Source organism: Populus euphratica, unplaced genomic scaffold (assembly GCF_000495115.2).
Source record: "Populus euphratica unplaced genomic scaffold, PopEup_1.0 scaffold4.1, whole genome shotgun sequence".
In the NCBI taxonomy this organism is placed as follows: Eukaryota; Viridiplantae; Streptophyta; class Magnoliopsida; order Malpighiales; family Salicaceae; genus Populus; species Populus euphratica.
In genome coordinates, this window is record NW_011499859.1 from 526,234 (window position 1) to 550,504 (window position 24,271).

General features: G+C 38.0%; 5 protein-coding genes and 1 pseudogene across 5 annotated transcripts; 4 read left to right on the forward strand and 2 right to left on the reverse strand.

Annotated features, from left to right (window-relative positions):
* The first annotated feature begins 3,031 nt into the window (after positions 1–3,031).
* LOC105124173 (stellacyanin-like) lies at positions 3,032–3,795 on the forward strand. The gene is made up of 2 exons (XM_011024073.1): positions 3,032–3,234; positions 3,338–3,795. The coding sequence occupies exons 1-2, from the start codon at positions 3,075–3,077 to the stop codon at positions 3,727–3,729; spliced, it is 552 nt and encodes a 183-aa protein (XP_011022375.1). The 5' UTR covers positions 3,032–3,074; the 3' UTR covers positions 3,730–3,795.
* A 454-nt stretch (positions 3,796–4,249) lies between these two features.
* Positions 4,250–7,471, reverse strand: LOC105124174 (probable disease resistance RPP8-like protein 2; annotated as a pseudogene).
* Positions 7,472–8,973: 1,502 nt separating this feature from the next.
* On the forward strand, positions 8,974–12,118 carry LOC105124425 (putative receptor-like protein kinase At3g47110). Its single transcript, XM_011024446.1, has 5 exons — positions 8,974–9,038; positions 9,129–9,398; positions 9,543–9,669; positions 10,160–11,140; positions 11,416–12,118. The coding sequence occupies exons 1-5, from the start codon at positions 8,974–8,976 to the stop codon at positions 11,434–11,436; spliced, it is 1,464 nt and encodes a 487-aa protein (XP_011022748.1). The 3' UTR covers positions 11,437–12,118.
* Positions 12,119–12,314: 196 nt separating this feature from the next.
* LOC105124175 (uncharacterized) lies at positions 12,315–14,062 on the forward strand. The gene is made up of 3 exons (XM_011024075.1): positions 12,315–12,773; positions 12,886–12,891; positions 13,604–14,062. The coding sequence occupies exons 1-3, from the start codon at positions 12,536–12,538 to the stop codon at positions 13,861–13,863; spliced, it is 504 nt and encodes a 167-aa protein (XP_011022377.1). The 5' UTR covers positions 12,315–12,535; the 3' UTR covers positions 13,864–14,062.
* A 203-nt stretch (positions 14,063–14,265) lies between these two features.
* On the reverse strand, positions 14,266–19,794 carry LOC105124176 (probable LRR receptor-like serine/threonine-protein kinase At3g47570). The gene is made up of 4 exons (XM_011024076.1): positions 18,830–19,794; positions 17,128–17,199; positions 15,032–17,017; positions 14,266–14,945 (listed from the first exon to the last, which is right to left on the reverse strand). The coding sequence occupies exons 1-4, from the start codon at positions 19,599–19,601 to the stop codon at positions 14,449–14,451; spliced, it is 3,327 nt and encodes a 1,108-aa protein (XP_011022378.1). The 5' UTR covers positions 19,602–19,794; the 3' UTR covers positions 14,266–14,448.
* A 1,224-nt stretch (positions 19,795–21,018) lies between these two features.
* LOC105124177 (probable disease resistance RPP8-like protein 2) lies at positions 21,019–24,271 on the forward strand. The gene is made up of 2 exons (XM_011024077.1): positions 21,019–24,014; positions 24,109–24,271. The coding sequence occupies exon 1, from the start codon at positions 21,167–21,169 to the stop codon at positions 23,852–23,854; it is 2,688 nt and encodes an 895-aa protein (XP_011022379.1). The 5' UTR covers positions 21,019–21,166; the 3' UTR covers positions 23,855–24,014; positions 24,109–24,271.

The following is a 24,271-nucleotide window of genomic DNA, read 5'->3' on the forward strand; positions in this document are numbered from 1 at the left end:
TAGAAATACAACAATCAGGCACATATGACAAGCCCCTCTCTTGAGCAGTGTTGCCACATGTAAATGAGCATGAGCTCCCATTTTCTTGCATTTCTAAACCCCAGCCAAAAAACCTCTCAGAAAAGGCTCAAAGAGTACCAAAGGATATGCAGGTAAGATAAAAATTGGGGAATCTAGAAGTGGGGGGGGTCTATATAGGAAAATCTTGTGTCAAAAGTTACGATTAGACTTGATTCCTAAGTTTGTTAGTGCTTTGTACGCAGACAAGTTTGAAGAGTAAAAGCTGTAAAATGTTAATTTCCCCGTTATTTGGATGCGGACATTGTGTCAAAACTAGGAAAAATATCTATTTTTTTCCCCATCCAGCCATCCATAAAACTAGAAAACAAAAGATTAACTCTTTGCCGGGAAATAATGGAAAGATGTGGATTTATACAGCTTGTAGATTGAAATGGATTTGGCATGTAAAGCACATGTAAAATCAACTAGGCCAAGGGAGTCTCTCTGTTAGTCTGTTGACCATGTGTTAAGCCACAAGCCCACTTGTAATCTTGTATTGTACCCTCCTCAAAACTATTGGCATCGAGTCCTGTTATTTTCTTGACGAGGACAGAGCATCACGATTATGAACTGCTTGATCCAATCGCACACATGCAAAAGCTTGTTTGATATATCTTTGTTGCCAGAAGTCAGGCCCTTGCTTCACGGCTACATCATGAAAATACCAGAAATCAAGTATAACCATAAAATTGCATTACTTGTTTAGATGCCAAGGAAGAAGTCTGATTTTAGCCATTATTTTGAAAGACACCATCCACCTTTGTCTGCATCATGGACTGGAATTTACACCTAAAATACTTTATTCGTGATACGATTAAGGCTCGAGTCTAAAAAATTAATGGGTTATGGAACGTCCTTAAAGGTCCAAAGCTCGAGTATAAATTACACCTATTTAATCCCATTGGATCCAGGATGTGAGCTAACCTAATTGACTCAGAATCAATCAGTCTCTAAAAGAGGTATGTGCCTCCGCACAATTCAACAAAACAACGCATCCAAGTAAACAGAGAAGCCTATCGAAAACATACTTGAAAGCATAAGGCTGGACAGGATAAGCCTGCCCTCGAATTAATTATTCCACCTACTTTTTGTATGGTTGATATTTTGTATTAAATGTTGAATATCCTTACAGGACTCCCAAAACAACATTAGGGATGTCCATACCTGTAAATGACTTACATGACATTAATATAGTTTCAACTCAATATTGAATCAATAATCATTAAGGGCTAATATCTCAAATGATTATCATTAAATCACGTATCATAGTTTTTTTTCCCCAATCTGTTCAGGATTTTCAAAACCAGCGGTTCATTTTCAAAATCCCAGTTCATTTATGAGCTTCGAGTTTTTTCTTTAAATTTAATTTTTTTAAAATTACTTTTTTATATTGTTTAATCATTTTAATATTTTATTATTAAATATAAAATTTTTAATATATTTCCAAATAACAAAAACTTTAAAACATAAACTCAGTCATATAAAAAAACCCTTTCTCACTTACAGCATTAATTGCGTTCAGTGTACAATTCATGTCCTATTATCCCTAGAGACTGGAAAATTCTATCGATATGCATGTCTGATGTCCAGAATTGACCAGGTGCATTGTGCTTCCACTTCACATGGCCTAATGTTGGGATATTTGGTCTGGATGCAGCAATTCACTCCTGTCAAACATACAAGATTTGATTTAGTCTTTTTGCACAATTTGTAGATTATTTCTGATGTACTGACTTGAGGTTTTGGAAATTTTTGAAGCTACTCGGTCCATTCAGTTTGCTATGTTTCTGATGTACTGACTTGAGGTTTTGGAAGTTTTTGAAGCTACTGTGTTTTCTACTCGGTCCATTCAGCTTGCTATTTTTTTTTCACCAATATCATATATCATGTGTCTTTTGAGCAATGCATGTGTTATTTTCAGAAGGATTTATACAATTTTTTTCATCAAGTCTTCCATATCATCGTGATCTTAAAACAAGAGTTGTGTTTTGCGTATGCAAATATGTGTCTAAACCAACGGATACGTTGGTGGAACTCCTCCTCCTCCTCCTCCTGTTTCTTGTACTTTTGTATAATTTATTTTGACTATATATCATCTCCTGTTCTTCAAGCAATCATTTCAATGTGTTGTGCGATTCGCCGGTAGACATGGGACACAGTAAATTGCGGGGTTGGAAGGGGTTCAACCTCCTCATAACAGTCAAACCTTTCGCTCTCACCCACCTCACCAACTCAAAAGAAAATGAATAGAAATTGTGATCTCACCATGGGTTATGGTTCGACCACCCTCATCGACTGAGGAATTACTGACCATATCTTAAGCCCAATCCATCTAACAAGAGACAAGATGTTACATTAGCGGAGGTTATGGAGGGTAACTACAATGTAGTCGCATATTTCTTAGATTTCAGCTCATCAGTCCTTATACTTTCAACTTGTCATTTTGCAGGTCCTTATCTTCACTTGTAAGTGCATCTGTGGCGACACATGGTAGCCATGTAGTGACATAATTTATACAAAGGGACTGGAACAACCATGAACAGAAAGTATAGGGGCTGGTGTGCCTAAAAGAATAGTGAAGGGATTAAAATGACCAAAATATAGAACTTGGAGAATCACCCTGTTCTTAATAGATGGAGCACGAGCGCACGACATTTTTTAAATTAATTAAAAGCTTCCTTTAATGTCGGTGGAGGAAAATGCTCCTTTCATGTTGAATTGAGTTCTAAAATGTGAAATAAGAATGTCTTTAACCAAATTCTCTTTAGTCTTGTGTCCTTTCAATTTCTTGGAGTAGATATATAAATTGAAAGGGCAATGGGGAAATTTTATTCCTTCACTCATTTTTTCAAACAAACCATGTTGTATACAACAAACTCAAAAAAAGAAAAGAAACTAACACAAGTCACGCAAATTTGAAGTTAGGTCATCTGATCTTAATCAACCTTCACATATATATACAAGCTATAGTTGATCATCTCCCTCTCGTGTTTGCCATACTTGTTCATTTATCAATGGGTAAGCTGGTTTTGGTCTTTTCTCTTGCTGTTCTTGGCCTAGCAGTAACATGCAAGGCAGCAACTTACATGGTAGGTGATAATTCAGGCTGGGACATAAGCACTGACATTGATACGTGGGCACAGGACAAGACATTTGCTGTTGGGGACCTTCTAAGTAAGTATTTTACAACATGGTTAATGTTCTACTCACCAGAGTAAAAGTAGAAAGAATTGAATGGCTACAGGACTGATTTTTTTTTTCTTGTTAATGTTTGCAGTGTTTCAATACTCTTCATCCCACAGTGTTGAAGAGGTAAAGAAAGAAGATTTCGACAGCTGCAACATGACCAATGTTCTAAGAAAATTTACTACTGGGAACACAACTGTGTCATTGACAAACCCTGGAACGAGGTACTTCGTTTGTGGCAACAAGTTACATTGTCTAGGAGGAATGAAGCTTCAGGTAAATGTAGCAAGCAATCGAGCATATTCACCGATCGGCGCGCCACAAGCACATCCAGGGGGTACTAATTCACAACCTTCTTCTAAGAGCAACAACCCTGCCTCTGTTATTCCAACTTCAGCAGGGTCTGTCTATGGCGGAAGGGATTCTATTGTAATGGCTTTTCTTGGTTTTATGGCTACTTTGTTATGGGCAGTGCAAGTTTGATTAGTAAATGTTTGTAATCTTGTTTATTTATTTTTAATATACGGTGAGGTTGATCTCATTTTTGAATTTTTGCTTTTGACAAAGTGCAAGTTTGATTAGTAAATGTTTGTAACCTTGTTTATTTATTTATCTATATTGCTCCAATCTTCCTGATATGATCATGGAAATAGTTTTCAAGCCAAGTAAAAGTGTTGTGGCTCTTTGTGATTTGTTAATGGTAGTGATCTGCATTTATAACTTGTGTATTTTGACTTGCAATGAAGAGAAAATGGTGAGGCAATTCTATTACAGAAGGGAAAAATCCAGTTGAGCCATCAAATGTATTTGACTTCATGCCCATTGGTATTTCTCGTTTTTGAGCCCTATTCCAAGGACAAATTGAATCACCTGCTGTAAGGAAAATGACTGCCCCTCATAGAGGCCTGATCTTGAACGGCAAAGAAATTAGTGAGAGTGCATGCATTTTTTGAGTCCTGCAACACATGAAAAAAATGGAAGATAAAAATAGCATATATGATTCTCAGGCAAAATATCATCTTTATACACAAAACGGAAAGAAGTTTCAATACAATTAAAATGTAAGAAAATGTGTACGTTATAGGTAGATCGACAAGGACAGATGAATCAACTGAATAAATGACAAATTTTGTTGAGAAATATTTTACAGCCAACATATGATATGGCTGACATTGCAGCTGAGACATGAATATCATAAACACAGCTATAGCCAATCACAAACATCTAATCAAAGGAATATGCGGGACTTTCTGAAGATCTTCGCCTTGAAGTCTGACGTACAAAGAATCTTGGCATATCTTGAACAACCAGTTCATGGAGACTAGTCATGAGTTTCATGTCTGCAGGGAGCATTCTTAGCTCCTTGCAATTGACAATTTGAAATATTTCAAGCCTTGGCAATGCACTTGCTTCTATTTTCAATTCTGCTAGGGATTCCAAGCTGTTGAACTCTAGGAACTCTAACTGAGGAAACCCATTGGCAGAGATTCCCAGTTCTTCTTTACTGTAAGACTTTGCTTTTAATCTAAAAATCGATAACTTTGGAAGCTTCTCTAGAACCTCTATGGATGCTCAAGATGGGTGTATTCTAATGTTAACTAGGAGAGATTCGGTGGAAACTCTTGCAGACTGGGCAACCGTGTTATCCCACCTTTCAAATGCAACTTGACAAGGGAGTGAAGAGAGCCAAGTTCACTAAGTGTAGGAAACTCAGCACCTTCAGCACGCAGGTAGAGGGATTGAAGTTGCAAAAGGGCTGAAATGGAATCAAATATTGCAATTGTGTCTAAGCTCAAGTTTCTTCTCATCTTCAATTTTCGAAGACTAGTTAGATGTGCAGAGTTGTTCTGTTTCCATCTGCTGACTTCAATCCCTGACAGAGTCTGCAAAAGCTTAAGGTTGTCAATTCTCAGGAACCCGCCAGATTGCCCACACATGTAAAGGTGTCGCAAATTTCTCATGTTCCAAATGACATTAGGAACTATCCTAAGGTGAAGATTTCTTGCAATATCAAGAGTTTGCAGGTTACACAGAGAACCTAAGTTGATGGAAGCACTTGTATGCTAGTCTCCTTCGATCCCAAGTAACTCAAATGTATCAGATCACCAATTGTGCTTGGAATTCTGTCACATGATATACCCTCCAACTCTAGGATTCTTAACAGTCTGAAATTCCTGCTAATGTAGTCAAAATTGGCACTTGATAATTCACAAAAACCGTAGACATTTCTACCAATGAAATATCGATAACGAACTCTAGTGACAACTCTAAAGAAGAGGAGGGAACGGAGCCACGGAGGTGTGGACTGAAAAATCCCAAGCTAGACAAAAGAGAATCAGAATGTACTGGATGGCGACGGCATCTGGCCAAAGATGTGAAATTTTCATCACCCGGAATCTGAAGAAAATTCTGTGCCTTTGCCTTCGAGGTGGAGAGGTCTCGTAGCAGATCATGCAAACGGCATTGCTTGACCCTCCCGTTGACACTCATTCTTTCTGCTTGAACCATGTTTCGCTGTATCAGCTCGTTCAAGTAATCTTCTGCAACATCCTCCATTATCAGCTCGTTCAAGTAATCTTCTGCAACATCCTCCATTATCAGCTCGTTCAAGTAATCTTCTGCAACATCCTCCATTCTTTCTCCTTGATGTGGAATCAAACCCTCTGCAATCCATTGCCGAAATAATTTATGGGCATGAGTAGAATAATCTTCCGGGAAATGGCCTAAATAAAGGAAGCAAGATTTCAAGTAAAATGGCAAGTCATTGTAGCTCAAAGCAAGTATCGCGGAAACGCCATTTGGGTCTCGAGCAATTAATGACCAATGGTTAACGATGGCTCTGATGGGCGGTTTTGCTAGAATAGGCAATAATGAGGTTACTGTTTTAGTAAATGATGCGGAGAAGGGGAGTGACATTGATCCACAAGAAGCTCAGCAAACTCTTGAAATAGCAGAAGCTAACTTGAGGAAAGCGGAAGGCAAGAGACAAATAATCGAGGCACATCTAGCTCTCAGACGAGCTAGAGCACGAGTAGAGGCTATCAATGTGATTTCGTAACTATGCATCCAAGTTGTTAAGAATTCTTTCCCATTCTCTAGGCCTCCTTTTTCTTGATAGCAAGCCTCCAATTACAATAATGGCCAGTGGTAAACCAGCACATCTCTCCACAATCTCTTTCCCAATTTCCTCTAATAAGGGTGAGCAAGTTGTGTCACTGCCATCAATAAATGCTTTCTTGCAGAACAACTCCCAACTGTTCTGTTTACTTAGGAATTCCAAATCATAGGGAGTGGTTTGAGGATCTACATGCAGAGCAGCATTCTTGTTCCTAGTTGTAAGCAACAATCTGCTACCGTTACTTCTATCCGTGGGAAATGCCTTTTTAAGGCAATCCCAGGCCTTGGTGCTCCAGATATCATCCAAAACCACCAGAAAGCGTTTCCTCCGTAAATTTTCATGCACCGAGTCCTCCAACTCCTCATCTGTCAAAGCTTCAAGCCTTTCTCTCGGCGATGCAATTTGTCTTATGACTTGCTGCAGAATATCTCTTAAACTAAACTCCTGCGATACATAAATCCAAGCACGGGAAGGAAAGCGAGCCCTGATGGCACCGTGATAATATATATCTTTATACCAACAGTGGTTTTACCAATACCGCCCATTCCAACTATAGAAACAGCACTCCAACGATCCCCCATTTGAATAAGTTGCTCCACCAGTTTAGCCGTATCATCCTCCAAGCCAATAATATCCCTTTCCTCGCTGCGAGGAGATGATCTTCTCAGCTTCCTCATTGTCTCACTTGCAGTAGTAGTCCCCTCTCCAAAGTTTTGGAAACCGTAAGTATCACGGCTGGCAGAGATATTTAGGAGTCTGGAACGGAGGGCAGCAAGATCCTCGGCAATCTTGGATCTTTGTTTCCACTCCTTAACAAAGGAAGTGTATTTTCTGATAAGAGGACTAATCTTCAGGTTAAACTTATGAGATCTTCAGCATCACAAGCGACATTTCTGATATCAGACACCCAATTACACACTCTCTCGTCCACATCTTGCTTCGCATCAGCATCTCCTAAGAAGCAACGCATCCTCCTGAGTTCATCTTGTAACCGCTCTACTTCTCTACGCACATCGGTATGAAATTCAAGTTTGTCAAGCGAATCAGCGAGCCTTTGTATAACAAAAGAAACCGCTGCTTCGGCCATATGCTCTGCTTCTTACTCCTTCAACCTTTATCCTTTATCATTTACCTTCTTCTTCTTCTTCTTCTTTTTTTGAAATTTTGGAGGGCCACATCTATTTTGATAATAGCGACAAAAGTTATTCTAGATTATTTTTCTCAACATTAAACTGATTGGGGGTAAATTCCAACTCTCTCTCGTAATTATTTTATTTTATTTTTGAGAAACATAACAAGAAAGATCGGCTACTTTGAAGTAGATAAAAGATGTAAAATTAGACAAAAATAATTAGTTACCAATTGTATACTTAATTTCTTCCTTCAATATAACGAGATTTGAATTCTAACAAATAATTATATAAATGAGCTTGCTAAAAATCTCAATATTAAAAGGTTTTTTAAGGTTAATGAGATAACTCAATTTTAATACCAACTGTATTAGAAGGAAGACAAATATAACTGAATTAGTTATAAATCAAAGCCTTTAAAAATCAAGAGCTCATAATTATGAAAAGACTTCCAAAATATTTAAATATAATTTTCTAAAAATTTATTATATAGAAAAAACTAGAATACCTTATTAATACTCAATATGAAAAGAAAAAAAGAAAAAATATTTCTTTCAAATAAAAAAATTAGAAAAGCTTAATAATACTGAAAAGAACTGAAAAGAAAAAAAATAGGAAAAAGCCTGTAAACTAAAATAGAAGAAATAAAAATAATTAAGAAAAATATTTATTTAAAAAAAAAACTCTTGTATCATTCAGCCTAAGCCGTTATAAAACTCTTGTATCACGAGGAAGACTAAGAGGAAGATCAAGATTTTGTTTTCTACTCGACCCCTTTATTTTCATTTTTCCGTAGCCTTCATGGAAATTACAAAGAAGCCTGGTGAGTGGAAAATTATATACTCTTCAACATTTGGAAAGAATACAGCGCACCTGCATCAGCATCAATGCTTAGGTACCTCCGTAGTTGGTCTACGCGGTTGTCCATGACTTTTCTCTCTCTCTTTTCCTCGATTTTTTTAACACGGCAATTGCTTGGAAATCTTTCTGCTCATGGCTTAATGATGATGTCACATTTCTGTGCATTTTCTTTCTCGCCTTCCTCGCATTTCTCTTTGTCCCTACCGTCAACTTCTCCTCATTTTCCCTGTCGGACTAAAGATAGGTGTTGTTTCTTGATTTCCTACGACGCGAAATATACTGATGATGTCACAGAAAACATATTCAAGCCCTTGAAAATGATAGTCATTGCACCTTCTTGTCAGTTCTGCTTCCTAAACTAGTTATAGCTTATCGTTTGGTATTCAGAAGGCCGGTGATTTTACCCTCCACAGTTAGTTTTTCCGGACCGTACTTCTATATTTATCTCGATTGACAGTCTGACATCCATGAAGGGTACTTGCTTTCTTGAGTTCATCTCGGTCTTTTCGCTGCTGGCTTGCGTAGGAATGGTACTCACCAATAATTCCACCGATCAGACTTCTCTTCTAGCCATGAAAGATAAATTTTTTAATGATTCTCATAACGTCTTGGCAAACAATGGGTCCACCACTGCCTCAGTATGCAGCTGGATTGGTGTCACCTGTGGTGCTCCGCGCTACCGAGTGAGTGGTTTGAATCTTTCTCTCGAGTCTTTCTGGCTACATCCCCTTAAAGATTGGAAACCTATCATTCCTTGCTTTCCTATCCATTAGAAACAAAACTTTCCATGGAACCCTGCCTAATGAGTTAGCTCAATTGCTTCACCTGGAGTATCTTGACTTTGGATTCAATTCATTCACCGGGGACATTCCTCCAAGCTTAGGTTCCTTACCTCAACTCAAAAGCTTGCCGCTAGAAGCCAACTTTTTCTTAGGAAATTTACCATTATCATTATGGAATATATCCTCATTGCAAACAATCAATATCAGTTACAACCAGCTTCATGGTTTCATGCCCTCCAGCATCTTCAGCAGATCTTCACTGTATACAATTGATCTAAATTTCAATAACCTATCGGGTGAAATCCCAACGGATATTTTCAATCATCTCCCCGAATTCCGAGGGATCTATTTCTCCAGGAATCGACTCAGTGGTATAATCCTGCCATTTCTTTTTTAATTTTTTAGCATGTCCTTAATTGTGTTGGATATAGACATTGCCATAGATTCTGCAGTAGATGCATTATGCATCCTATGTAACCATGCTCCAGAAGGTGTTTCATGTCAAATCCTTTGCAAGAGGACTATAGGACTTGTAACCTTGAACAGAATTCAGAATTCTTCTTTCAACATCTATTATTGAAATATTTTTGCTTTTATGTAAATGCACTAAAATGCACTAGAAAGTGACATGTCAAGGTTTGATCTTATTATTCACATTGGCCATATCTGATTCTCTAGCCATATGATATCTATAATCTGACCAAGTCTGTTTGTCAATTAGTTGTTCTGCAGGGTCATGGCTCACTATGTCCCTGAAGAGACAATCTTTCACTAGTGCCCTCTAAATTTGTTTTTTATCAAGCGATTTGCTTACGAACCTATTGAAATTTCGCTCTGAAAATATCTTCAATAGTTATTCTATCAACTCTAGGTGTAGTGCTTGTTTCCATTCTGGACTTGGTTGTTAGATCATTCAAGCATTCAAACACACATCAATTTACATGGTTTGGTAACTTGTCTACTCTACGGAGATTCCTATCGTCTTCCTCTTCACGATGGTATGCATTTAGTTTTGCAGATAGATTGCAAGGTCCTTGGCCACAAATAGATTGCAAGGTCCTATTCCTCGGTCATTTAGTTTTGCAGTAAGCTTGGAGTTCTTGGATCTCTCTCATAACAATCTTTCTGGACTTATTCCCAAGTCCTTAGAGACACTCTTGCATCTCAAATATTTTAATGTGTCTTTCAATGGACTAGAGGGAGAAATTCCTAGTGAGGGACCTTTCAGAAACTTCTCAGCTCAGTCATACATGATGAACAATGGACTTTGCGGTGCACCTCGCCTACAAGTTCCACCTTGCAAAATTGGTCACAGGGGATCAGCCAAAAACCTTATGTTCTATATAAAATTGATTTTGTCATTAGCACTAGTTGTGGTGGCATTATACACAATCCTATTCTTAAGATGCCCGAAAAGGAACATGCCCTTAAGCACAAACATAATTACTTATGGAAGATATACATGCCGAGAACTTCGACTTGCAACAGACGGGTTTGATGAAGGCAACGTAATTGGCTCTGGGAACTTCGGTACAGTATACAAAGGGACACTTAGCGATGGAAAGGTAGTTGCCATAAAGGTTTTCGATGTGGAAGATGAAAGAAGTTCGAGTAGTTTCGATGTCGAGTATGAAGTAATGTGTAATGCCAGTCATCCGAATCTTATCACCATTTTCTGCAGCTTGAATGATATTAATTTTAAAGCCTTGGTGATGGAGTACATGGTTAATGGCAACCTTGAAAATTGGCTTCATACTCACAATTACCACTTGGATATCCTACAAAGACTAGACGTGATGATCGACACTGCAGCAGCAATCAAACACCTCCATTACAATTGTTTAAGGACTATTATTCACTGTGATTTAAAGCCAAGCAACATCCTACTAAACGAAGATATGATCGCACGCGTTAGTGATTATAGCATTTCCATAATTCTAGATCCAGATGAACAGGATTCTACTAAACAAAGCGAGTTTTTGTGCACAATTGGTTGGCACCAGGTAATGCTTCTTGATAGTCTTGTTACACACACACATTATTCACAAACCTATTCCATGTAGATCAAACCAATCATAGCCTTGCCTCTCTGACAAGCATGAGCTTATAGTGTTTTGTTAACCTTTTAAATGGATTTAATTTTTTGAACAACAGCCCTGTAACGTCATCAGATCCTACCGTTAACTCTAATTTTACATGCAGAATGTGGACTGTATGGAACCGTTTCTGAAAAATCTGATGTCTATAGTTTTGGCATCTTGCTGATGGAAACTTTCAGGGGAAAGAAGCCGACGGATGAGATGTTTTATGGAGAAATGTGCTTGAAGAATTGGGTGGAGGAGTCATTGGTACAAAATCACATAGCCAGAGTAATCGATCCATGTTTGATGGAGAATGATGAAGAATGTTTTGATGCAAAAATTACAAGCTTGTCGCTCATTATGAGATTGGCTCAATTGTGCTGTTCAGAGTCACCTGCTCACAGGTTAAATATGAAACAAGTTGTCGACATTGTCAAAGACATCAAACAATCCTTCGTTGCGAGCATTTCCGGAGATATTCATGGGAAATTCAACTTGGAGATCCTGAGAACAGATCGCATCAGAAATAACATGGAGAAGTTTGCTAAATGGAGGAGGGAAAGCCTGTTGGACGCGTAACCTCACGGTGAATGGTTTTAATGGCAGGAGTATATCCTCTAACCAGCTTCCATACCGTTGGCACTACCCACAGTGTTTTTTTTAAACAAGAAACGTTCTCTATTTTTTATTTAACTTCTTTCTTGGTGTAATTAAGATTTGTTTTATTGAACTTCTTATGTGTTTATGACTCAATTGAACCATTTTTCTAGGACTCTGCTCCTTATTTCAGTCATAAGAGAACTTCTGTCTTCGTATCAATTGTCAGAGACTATGATATTATGATGTAGTGATGCTGAGCTTAGTTTATGTAATGATGCCATCTTCTTTTGATTGTTCTTTTAATTCGTTTCATTTTCTTTGAAGTTTTTGCCACCTTGGTTTAGGCTGTGTCCTTCGCAGTTTTTTTCCCCCAACCCTTTTATTCGATTTTGCTTCCTTCTAATTTTCTCCATCAAAAATGACTGTGCTTCCTTTGGTCCCTGTCTTTTTTCCCCTTTTTTGCGTTTTGGATTGGTTGTGCTACACCTTTAGCTTGGATTTATATTTCTGTTTGCTTTCTTTTCCTACAGGATTTGCCAAATTTTAACGACAACAATCGACTCCCTTGATTTGTTTTTTGGTTCTCCTTTATGCTGTCCTGGCTACTCTCTTCTCTTTGTTTCAGATTTCAGTTCGTCCTTGTATTGTGCATTTTGTACTCTTATTTGTAGGTTTTTTTTTTTCAAGGTTGTAGGAGTGTGTTCTCTACTGGAGCGGATGTTTGCTGCATTGGGATTTTGGTTTCTCTTCTTTTCCCAGACTATTGGCCAATCTCTTTGGTTCTTTTCTTTCTCTGCTATTTCTTTCCTTTGCTTTTCGCTTCTCTGTCTGCTTATCTCCTATCATACTTTGCTACTACTTATCCAGCTTCTTTTTCATTTTTGTAACTTCTCTCCACTTCTCAGGAGGCTGTCCCTCTCCAAGGGTGGTTCAATGAGGTGGCTCTATTTTCCTGGTATGTTGTTTTTTCACGGGTTTATTGTCATTTTTCTATATACCAATGAATCAATTGATGCATTGATTTCAGATTTCACGTTTTTTGACCCCTTACAGCTTATGTTTTTTAGGTTCAGGTTTGTTTTTATTTTTGTTTCACCCTCAGCGCTTCATTTTTTGGTTTCGGGTTTGCTCCTGCCCCGTTTTAGCCTGTTTAATGATTCTTACTTAACAAGGTTGTGATTGGCTTGGTATGTTGCTCTTGTTTTTTGCGTGGTGGTGTAGATCAACACCAGCCTATAGTTATCTCTATCTTAGCATCTGAAATGCCTTTCTAACACTTTTTTCTAGTTTTTCATAACTAGAACATTATATCTTGGATGCTGATATTGAGTTGGCTCATGTATTGTGACGGGTTCACCTCTGTATCTTTTAGGCTCTAGACAAGTTAATATAGATTGATGCATTGTTTTACTCTGTTACCTGGATTTACTGTTCTTGCATGGAAACATTGTTTTACTCCTGATGCGAATTTTTTTTTTGGCCAGCAACAGAGCAAGCGTTTTCAGGTTTTGATCTCAAAATCCTGAAATTTTGGTATTGCCCCTTCTAAAACATTGCCAGACCCGCTCACATGACAACATTTTCATTTATTTGTTTTGAAATTATTAAGCTGCTCTTTTGAATTGATAGCATTGCATGTCGCCATGCCATGATATTTCTGTCCATTCGTACATTCTTCTTCAATGCACTGCTGTTATCTTTTTTTTTTTATCTTCTGTATTCTTACGTTTGTCAAGGATACTTTGATAGCTGTTTCATTGTATGATAACTAGCTTTTATTTTTAGGTCCATTCATTGAAGCATTGGGCAGCAAATGGATGGCAGCTTTATCTTTAACTTCTGTAAACAAATTTATTGGCAATAAGAGGCAGCGTCACCCATTTAACTTCCTTGCATCTCTGTTTACATTTGCACTCGTTTTTGCTCAAGACTTAGCGACCTGGCCTGACTTGGCATTGTCACATTTGTCTAAGTTCTTAAAACACATATTACTTAGTCTTTTGTTTCTGTACTACTTTGTTTGCCATGTCTTTTTTTCTTCTTGATGCTATTACTGAACCCACAAGATTTTTTCCATTTACGTCCATCAGTTCCTTGACAAAACTTCGTTTACGAGTTAGCAACCTATCTAGTATACTACTACTTCAATAAGAAAAAACAACATGGATCACGTAACTACTATACAATTAACTAGTTTTAACTCTTATTAATCATTATTTTTTCTTCAATCTCTTTAAGCCTTCAATTTTAGTTGTTAATGATACATTTATACGAGTTTATATATAGCATAAACTTGTCAGCCAATCTAAGTTTTAGACACTTCTTTGCTGGGTCACCATGTCCTAGTTTTTAGAGATTTGACATGTCAAATACTTGAAACCTGTACCTAAGCCCAAGCAACATAAACCCGAGCCGCATTTTGTGCTTGAAAGCCAAGAGCTCCCATGTAGATTGTAAGCATGACCTTATCAGGACTATAAATGCAATAAGCAGGACAATGCCATTTGGTACTACAATAACTAGATATGAAGAATGACATGACCATAACTTGATTGTCATCTTTCAATTTCTAAGCAAAGAACAAAGGGCTTTGCATTGACAAGAACTAACTACAAGCAGACTCTTAACGCTCAACTGTTAGTCTCGTATTGGTAATCAGGCAAACGCCACTCCAGGTTAGGCAACAGGGTTTCCCTCCTCCATTTCAAGAACTTTTTCATGTTATGTCTAATGCGATTCGGATCTAACTCTTCCAAATTGGACTCACCAGGGTTGTCTCCAGAGATATTCCTGAGAAACAATCGTTTGATCTCATCAAGTGTGTCAACTACTTCTTTCATATTTAACCTCTCAGAGGGTGAAAATGAAGTGCACAACAGAGCCAATCTCATAATATCCGATAAACATGTGGTTTTAGCATCGAAGTATTCTTCCTCATTCCGTAATAAACAAGGATCAACTACTCTTTCTATTTCACTGGGCAATGTCTTCATGATCCAACTTCTCAAGCTCATTTCTCCTCCAAACATTCCATCGGTCGGCTTCTTTCCCGTGAAAGTTTCCATCAACAAAATACCAAAACTGAACACATCTTTTTTTGTCGAAACCATTCCATGAAAACCATATTCTGCATTTAATAGATTTAATCATAAGCAGGAGCCCACAAGCTAGCAACATAAACACGGAAGATGATTCATGAAGCAGAAGCATTACCTGGTGCCACATATCCAATTGTGCCAAGAAAGAGTCTTCGTCCTGAAGAATTCCGTTGACCATCTGGTTTTAAGACTTGGGCAATGCTAAAATCACTCAAACGTGCAATCATATCTTCATCTAGCAGGATGTTGCTGGGCTTTAAATCACCATGAACAATAATCCATGAACTACCAGAATGGAGGTGTTCTACGGCTGATGCAGTGTCTATCATTATGTCGAGTCTTTGCAGGATATCTAAATTGTAGTTGTGAGTATGAAGCCACTTTTCGAGGCTCCCATTAACCATGTACTCTATTACCAAGGCTTTAAAATTAGCAGCATTAGAGCTGCAAAAAATTGTGACGATATTCGGATGACAGGCATGGCACATCACTTCACGCTCAACTTCAAAACCCCTACAACTAACTTCATTTTCAGCATCGAAAACCTTTATTGCGACGATCTTCCCATCACTAAGTGTTCCTTTGTATACCGAACCAAAACTACCCCCCCCAAGGAGATTGTCTTCACCAAATCCATCTGTTGCTTGCTCAAGTTCTCGGTATGTAAACCTTGTATTGGCCAGACTAGGACGAACATCCTTGATTGGGCATCTTAACCATATGAATATGTATAATGCTGCCATTGTAGCTGCAATTAATGGTAAAATCAATTCCAGAAGGAACACGAGAGTTACTTTTGCTCCTCGGGGAGCATAAGTTTTGCAAGGTGGAACTTGTAGGCGTGGTGCACCGCAAAGTCCATTGTTCATCATGTATGACTGAGCTGAGAAGTTTCTGAAAGGTCCCTCACTAGGAATTTCTCCCTCTAGTCCATTGAAAGACACGTTAAAATATTTGAGATGCGAGAGTGTCTCTAAGGACTTGGGAATAAGTCCAGAAAGATTGTTATGAGAGAGATCCAAGAACTCCAAGCTTACTGCAAAATTAAATGACCGAGGAATAGGACCTTGCAATCTATTTGTAGCCAAGGAGAGATAAGCCAGATTCTTAAAGTCCCATGAGCTGTATGGAATTTGACCTGATAACTGATTCCTTGACAAATCAATTTCTTCCGCGACCATCAGTTGTCTGAATTCTAACGGGAGAGACCCACTGAGAAAGTTTGACGACAGGTTGAGAACCAAAATACCTGCAAGGTTCCCCACGGACAAGGGTATTGTGGAAGTGAAGTTATTGGAGCTTAAGTTGAGATGTCTTAAAGTTGCCAGATTACCCAAGCATTCAGGGATAGATCCGGAAAGCTTATTACCACCCAAGGATAAGTCAAACAAGCTGTCCGAGTGGCAAAGGTTATCTGTGATATTTCCCTCTAGTTGATTATCTCGGAGATCCAAAAGTTGGAGATTTGTCAATCTTTCAGTTGTAGTTGGAACTACACTGGCCAGTTCGTTGTTTGCCAAGCTCAAAGCTATCAGGCTGCTTAAATTGCCGATTGTATTAGGAATGTTGCCCTTAAGGTTGCAATCGTCTGCCCAAAACTGTTCAATTGAGGAAGAGAGATTTCCAATGGAAATTGGAAGGGTGGTATTGAGGGGATTAACTGACAAATATATCTTTCTCAGATTCTTGCAATTTCCCAATGCAGAGAGAATACTTAACTGTGGTGCAGAAGACTCGCTCGTCAAATGATTGTTGGCTAGATTGAGCACTTGAAGTTGTCTCAAGTTACCAAGTGTCCCAGGAATAAGACCAGTAAATATATTGTAGGATAAGTCCACGACAGCGAGAGTAGATGCATTAGAGATGGAGCTAGGAATTGTTCCCTCGAGTTCATTTCCCCCTAGACGAAGCTCCCTTAGATTAGGCATGAAAAGGCCCATGGTTGGAGGAAGACTCCCTGAAAGCAAATTTGCATACATCCTAATAACTTCAATTGCCGATATATTGAAGAGCGCGGATGGAACATTGCCAATTAAAGCATTTTCGTCCATTCTCAATGTTTTCAGGTTGGTAAGGCCACCCAATTCAGGTGGTAATGCACCTGCCATGATCAGAATATCAAGGCACAATATCAAGTTTTTTTTCACTGAAACTCAATAGAACTAATCAAAACAAGGTAAGTTAGAGAGGGGCAGTTTAGCTTGATCTCACCTGTCAAGTTGTTTTCACTGAGATTTATCTCCTCAATCAATGTACAGTTCCCAATAGTTCTTGGAATGCTTCCTGCAAATTCACCAAAATCCATCTTTCTCAGACAGTAGAAGAAAATGTCTGGATAAATATATGATGAGAGACTATTAATTAAAGATCAGTATATTGAAGATGCCGGTGAATTTGCAGACCTTTTGAGTTTCATAATAATGTTCTGTTTCAAAAGACTAGTCACATTAACATTGTCCCCGGTCATAATCCAGATACAAAGGCTAAAGTACCCTACCAAGTCCAGAATGGAAACAAGCACTACACCTAGAGTTTATAGAATAACTGTTGAAGATATTTCCAGAGCTAAATTTCAGTTGGTTCGTAAGCAAATCCCTTCATAAGAAACAAATTTAGGTCTCTTCAAGGACATAGTGAGCCATGACCCTGCAGAACAACTAATAGATAAACAGGCACTTGAGGGTCTAGTTCAGTGGTCAACTGTAAGGTTTGCCTTGTGACTATCCCGAGTTTGATCCTTTTTGTGTACCAGTCTGCCACCCTCGCGGTGCCTTAATTGCCTACTAGGCTTGCAGGATATTCAGTAGGCTCGGGGATTAGTTGTGATGCATGTAAGCTGGTCCGGATATCCCGGGTTATAAAAAAAAACTAATAGATAAACAGAGTTGGTCAGATATGGATACCATATGGCTATTAAATCAGATGTGGCCAATGTGAATATTAAGATCAAACCTTGACAGATCACTTTCTAGTGCATTTTAGTGCATTTACATGAAGACAAAAATATCTCAATAATAGATGTTGAAAGAAGAATTCTGAATGTAGTAAAAGGTTACAAGTCCTATAGTTCTCTTGCAAAGGATTTGACATGAAACACCTTCTACATCATCGTTACATAGAATGCATATGTTATGTGTGGTCCCGTACTATATGATAGTAGGACCACAATATTAATTGAGAAGAGAGGCAACTAGCTCCTTTTAAATTAAAAATGGTTCGGCTACTGTAGAAGCAGTAGTGAAAAACAAAAGAAAGGAGAAGAAAATCGAGAGAAAGAAAGAAGAGGAGGCAGCAGAGCAACTTGTGTTCTTTATTTGATTTCTAGCTTGTTCATCATTGGATCGAGTAGAGATTTTGACAACAGCTTCTAGACATATTATTTTTCATTCTGGACGGTTGGATCGAAGATTAGTAGTTTAGAAGTTGACCGTTTTAACAAAAAACAGAGCTGTCAGTATTATGAGTTTTTCTCAAATAATTCTCTTTTAATCTTGTTGTAATCCGAGAATAAGTTATTCTTTATGATATATATATTGTATTCCTTAGTTGAATTTGAGGAAGAACAATTATAAACCCATTATTTGTTGATAGTGGAAGTTTTTCGATGGACTATTATCCTATGATTTTTCCTGCATCGGGTTTTCCACGTTAAAATCTTGATGTTAATTTATATGATTATTTACATTATATTTGGTCATTGTTTAATTCTATTTTTACTATAAAAAAAAAGATTGAAAATTATGAATTATAAATTATATTTCGCTAAATTGATCCGGCTAGATTAGTGTGAGATTATTTATTTCTAGTTTTTCCCAACAGCATAATGCATTTACTGCAGAATATACGGCAATGTCTATATGCAACATAAATAGGGTCGTGCTTAAAAATTAAAAAAGAAATGGCAGGAGCATACCACTGAGTCGATTCCTGGAGAAATAGATCCCTCGGAATTCGGGGAGATGATTGAAAATATCCGTTGGGATTTCACCCGATAGGTTATTGAAATTTAGATCAATTGTATACAGTGAAGATCTGCTGAAGATGCTGGAGGGCATGAAACCATGAAGCTGGTTGTAACTGATATTGATTGTTTGCAATGAGGATATATTCCATAATGATAATGGTAAATTGCCTAAGAAAAAGTTGGCTTCTAGCAGCAAGCTTTTGAGTTTAGGCAAGGAACCTAAGCTTGGAGGAATGTCTCCGGTGAATGAATTGAATCCAAAGTCAAGATACTCCAGGTGAAGCAAGTGAGCTAACTCATTAGGCAGGGATCCCCGGAAAGTGTTGTTTCTAATGGATAGGAAAGAGAGGAATGAAAGGTTTCCAATCTCTGAAGGGATGTAGCCAGAAAGACTCATGTGAGAAAGATTCAAGCCACTCACTCGGTCGCGCTGAGCACCACAAGTGACACCAATCCAGCTGCAGACTGAGGCAGTGGTGGACCAGTTGTTTGGCAAGATGTTATGAGGGTCAGTAAGATGGGCTTTAAGAGCTAGAAGAGCAGTTTGATCGGCTGTAATATTAGTTACTTCCATTGCACTGTAAGCCGTGGAAACTAGCAACAAAAAAGTTGTAATGAAATTAAGAAAGCAAGTTCCCTTCATGGATCTGAGGATGGAATTAGGACAGGAAGGAAAAAAGGATGTTGAAGTAACTGACAGGTCTTGAATGGCGATATACATACCAAGAGTTGGGAAGGAAACTGTCGGGGAAGGTTCATCCTGAAGGCCTTTAACCTATATACCAAGCGATATTATTACAGTTCTCTTGGGAAGAAGCTAAGAAGCAACAGAAAAGGAGCTACGAGCAGGAGAAGAAAGTTCCTGGAAGGAGAGCAAGAAATTATTGTCATTATCCTTTTCTCATTCCAACATCAATGTTACGCGGATATCATAAAAAAAATTATTAAATTTGTAAAGAAGATACATATATATATATATATAAGTCAACGCGAGGTGGTTTAGGGAATAAAAGATATTGGAGAAAAGTTCAGACTTAAGAGTTTTTTTTTTCGATTTATGGAGAGATTCATTAGATTTTGCATAGGATAGGCCTTTATTTACATAATAACCAAAATAAAATAAAGTTATCAGAACAAAGACCAAGAAAATTCTCGAATACCATTAATTAAGCATAACTTTCTTAATATTTGGTATTGTGTTTGAAAATATTTTGTATTTATCTTGAAAATATATTACATTAATTATTTTTAGTGTGTTTTTGATGATTTTAATATATTAATATTAAAAATTAAAAAATCTAAAAAAATTATTTTAATATATTTTTAAATAAAAAATAAACATATACTATGATATTAAAATCACTCGACATCACATTAATGAAGCCGCGTTGCTCTATGCAACCGGTCTACAAGAAATTAAGGTAAAATAACCGCGTTCATTCATGTAGCCAAAGTGATGGAACGGGGACGGCTATAAAGCAAAGTCTTCACTTCACGACATTGACTTTAATTTATGTCTTAAATCCATTTCAATGGGAATTCATTAAAAAAGAACTGGTGGAGATTTGAATTTCATCTGTTTAATTTCGATAAATCTCATTATAAGAAATAGACCTATTGAAGATTTGAGTTTAATTAACGTCTCAACTTTTATTTATTTATTTTCATCTCAATCATGTTTGCAACGTTTTAATGTTTTTTCAATCATTTTTTTAGATTTTAGCTAATAAAACTGTTAAGTGATTCCTAAAATTCAAATAATTTATCGTTTTTTTAAAAAAAAAAGAATTCCAATTTTTAAAGATATTAATTTTTATAACATGGTGGACTAGATTGTGTATATAAAAAAAATATTTGAAGCGTTTCTTTTTGTATAATTTGATCTATCAAGTCAAGGAGGGGATTTTTATAGATTATTGAATTTTTAATAGAGGAAAAAGAAATCACATAATTACTTAGTATTTTCAGTAACTAAAATTAATTGGCTATTTGTTGATGTATTAAGGACTTAATCAAAATAAAAATAAAGATGGAGGATCTAATCAGGATTGCCCTTATAAGTTGATTACTTTTTAATTGAAGGTTTCCTTAAAAAAGTTGGTTTGTTTTTACTATTATCATTTTCTTTATTGAAAAATGTGGGCAGGGAAGATGGTTTAGCCTTATTGTACTCCGAGCCAGAGGTGCCAGGAATGATCAAGAAAAACTGATAGGCTTATCCAAAATAGAGAGAAAAGGAAAGTCAGAGAGAGAGAGAGAGGTTGAAGAAGGAAGAGCAAGCATCATATGGCTGAAGCTGCCGTTTCCTTTGTTCTTGAAAGGCTTGCTGATCTGTTTGATGAACTTGAATTTCACACCGATGTCCATAAAGAAGTTGAGCGGTTACAAGATGAGCTCAGGAGGATCCGTTGCTTCTTAAGAGATGCCGACGCAAAGCAAGATGAAGATGAAAGAGTGCGTAATTGGGTGTCTGATATCAGAGACGTGGCTTACGATGCTGAAGATCTCATAGACAGCTTTATCATGAACAATGATCCTCTGAAGAAGAAGAAGAATCAGTTTATCAAGAAATGCACTTCCTATGTCAAAGGATGGAAACAGAGGTCCAAGATTGCTGAGGATCTTATGGCCATCCGTTCAAGACTTCAAGACATCTCAGCCAGCCGTGAAACTTATGGCATCCAAAATGTTGGAGAGGGGACTACTGCAGCAGGTGAGACTCTGAGGAAGTTGAGAAGATCGTCTCCTCGCGGTGAGGAAAGGGATATTATTGGCTTGGAGGATGACACGGTTAAACTGGTAGACCAACTTCTTCAGATGGGGGATCATTGGAGTGCTGTTTCGATAGTTGGAATGGGCGGTATTGGTAAAACCACTCTTGGTATAAAGTTATATAATCATAGTGCTGTCAGGGCTCGCTTTCCTTCCCGTTCTTGGATATGTGTATCACAGGAGTTTAGTGCAAGAGATATTCTGCAGCGAGTCATAAGACAAATTGCATCGCCGAGAGAAAGGCTTGAAACTTTGACAGATGAAGAGTTGGAGGACTTGGTGTATGAAAATTTACGGAGGAAACGCTATCTGGTTGTTTTGGATGATATCTGGAGCACCGGTGCCTGGGATTGCCTTAAAAAGGCCTTTCCTGTAGACAGAAGTAACGGTAGCAGATTATTGCTCACGACTAGGAACAAGAATGTTGCTCTTCATGTAGATCCTCAAACTACTCCCTACGATTTGGGATTTCTAAGCAAACAGAATAGCTGGGAGTTGTTCTGCAAGAAAACATTTATTGATGGAAGAGACACAAGTTGCTCTCCAATATTGGAGGAAATCGGGAGAGAGATTATGGAGAGATGTGCTGGTTTACCACTTGCCATCATTGTAATTGGCGGCTTACTTTCAAGAAAAAAGAGGCGGAATGAATGGGAAAGAATTCTTAACAACATGGACTCTCATTTTGCTCGGCACCCAAATGGCGTTGCGGCAATACTTGCTTTGAGTTACAACGACTTGCCATATTACTTGAAATCTTGTTTTCTTTATTTAGGCCTTTTCCCGGAAGATTGTTCTATTCAGGCACACAAATTGTTTCGGCTATGGGTGGCAGAGGGTTTGATTCCACATCAAGAACTAAGAGGGGAGGATGTAGCAGAGGATTACTTGAATGAGCTAATTGAGAGAAACATGGTTCAAATGGAAGGAATGAGTGTCAATGGGAGGGTCAAGCAATGCCGTTTGCACGATCTACTGCGAGACCTCTCCATCTCCAAGGCAAAGACGGAGAATTTTCTCCAGATTCCTGGTAATGAAAATATCCCATCTTTGACTAGATGTCGTCGCCATCCTATCTATTCTGATTCTCATTTATCTTGTGTGGAACGTCTTAGTCCACATCTTCGTTCACTCCTGTTCTTTAGAGTTGTTAGTCGTGTTCGTTACAGATATTTTATCGGCAGAAATGTCTATGGTTTCTGCGAATTATCGGGTGCCAAATTCGATTATATTACCAGGAATTTCAAACTGCTAAGAATTCTTGAGTTGGAGGGTATATCATGTAGCAGCATCCCAAGTACAATTGGTGAACTGATACATTTGAGTTACTTGGGATTGAAGGAGACTAACATACGAGTGCTTCCATCAACATTAGGTTCTCTGTGCAACCTGCAGACTCTTGATATTGCTGGGAATCTCCATCTTAGGATAATTCCTGATGTCATTTGCAACATGAAAAATTTGAGACATTTTTACATGTGTGGGCATTCTGGTGGGCACCTGAGGATAGACACCCTGAAGCATTTACAGACACTGACAGAGATAGATGCCAGCAGATGGAAGCAGAACAACACTGCAGATTTAGTCAGTCTTCGAAAATTAGGAATAAGAGGAAACCTGTGCTCAGACACCTTTAAGATATTTGATTCCATTTCGGCACTCATGCAACTTCGATCTCTCTATCTTCGTGCTGAAGGTGCTAAATTTCCATCACTTGTTCAACTTGCTTCTCTTCGCTCTCTCATCAAGCTGCATTTGAGAGGGGGAATATCACAGCTGCCTAGCCAGCAAGATTTTCCACCAAATCTCTCCCAGTTAACATTAGAACACACCCAGCTTGAACAAGAATCAATAGAGATACTAGAGAAGCTGCCAAAATTATCAATTCTCAGGTTTAAAGCAGAGTCTTATTGCGAAGAAAAACTAACAATCTCTGCCGATGGGTTTCCTCAACTGGAGTTCCTAGAGTTTAACAGCTTGGAATCCCTGCATGAATTCAACATAAAAGAAAATGCGGTGCCAAGGCTTGAAAGTTTCCTAATTGTCAACTGCAAGGGGCTAAGGATGCTCCCTGAAGAGATGAGATTTGTGGCCACTCTCCGTAAGTTAGTTATTGAAGAGATGCCCAAAGTCTTTGTAGCTAGGCTTGAAGGAGAAGATCTTCATAAAGTGCAGCACATTCCTTTGATCAAATTTATATGAATAGGCTGTTAGCAGGGTATCTGATGACATTATTGGTGTCTCGGCAGCAATGTCATAACTTCGCTTTGCAATATACTAAGGGGCGTTGGTTACCCATTGAGGTCCTCGACTTCCACAACTTTGTTTTTCAGTTTTCCAGATGATTCATCTAGAACTGCCAGTATGTCTATTGCATACACATTTTCTCTCATTTAATCTGTAGGTAGTGTTTCCATGCTACCTTTTTCATCCATTTTCTGCTTCTTTGATTGTAGGAATTAACAATGCATGCATTCTCACTAATGTCTCAGCACTTAAACATCATAATTACACGAGGGGCAGGCATTTTTCTCACAGCAGGTAAATCCAATTTCTTAAGGAAAAGGGCTGACAACCCGGAAATGTCAAGAGGCATTGAGCCCAATACATTTCAGTGCT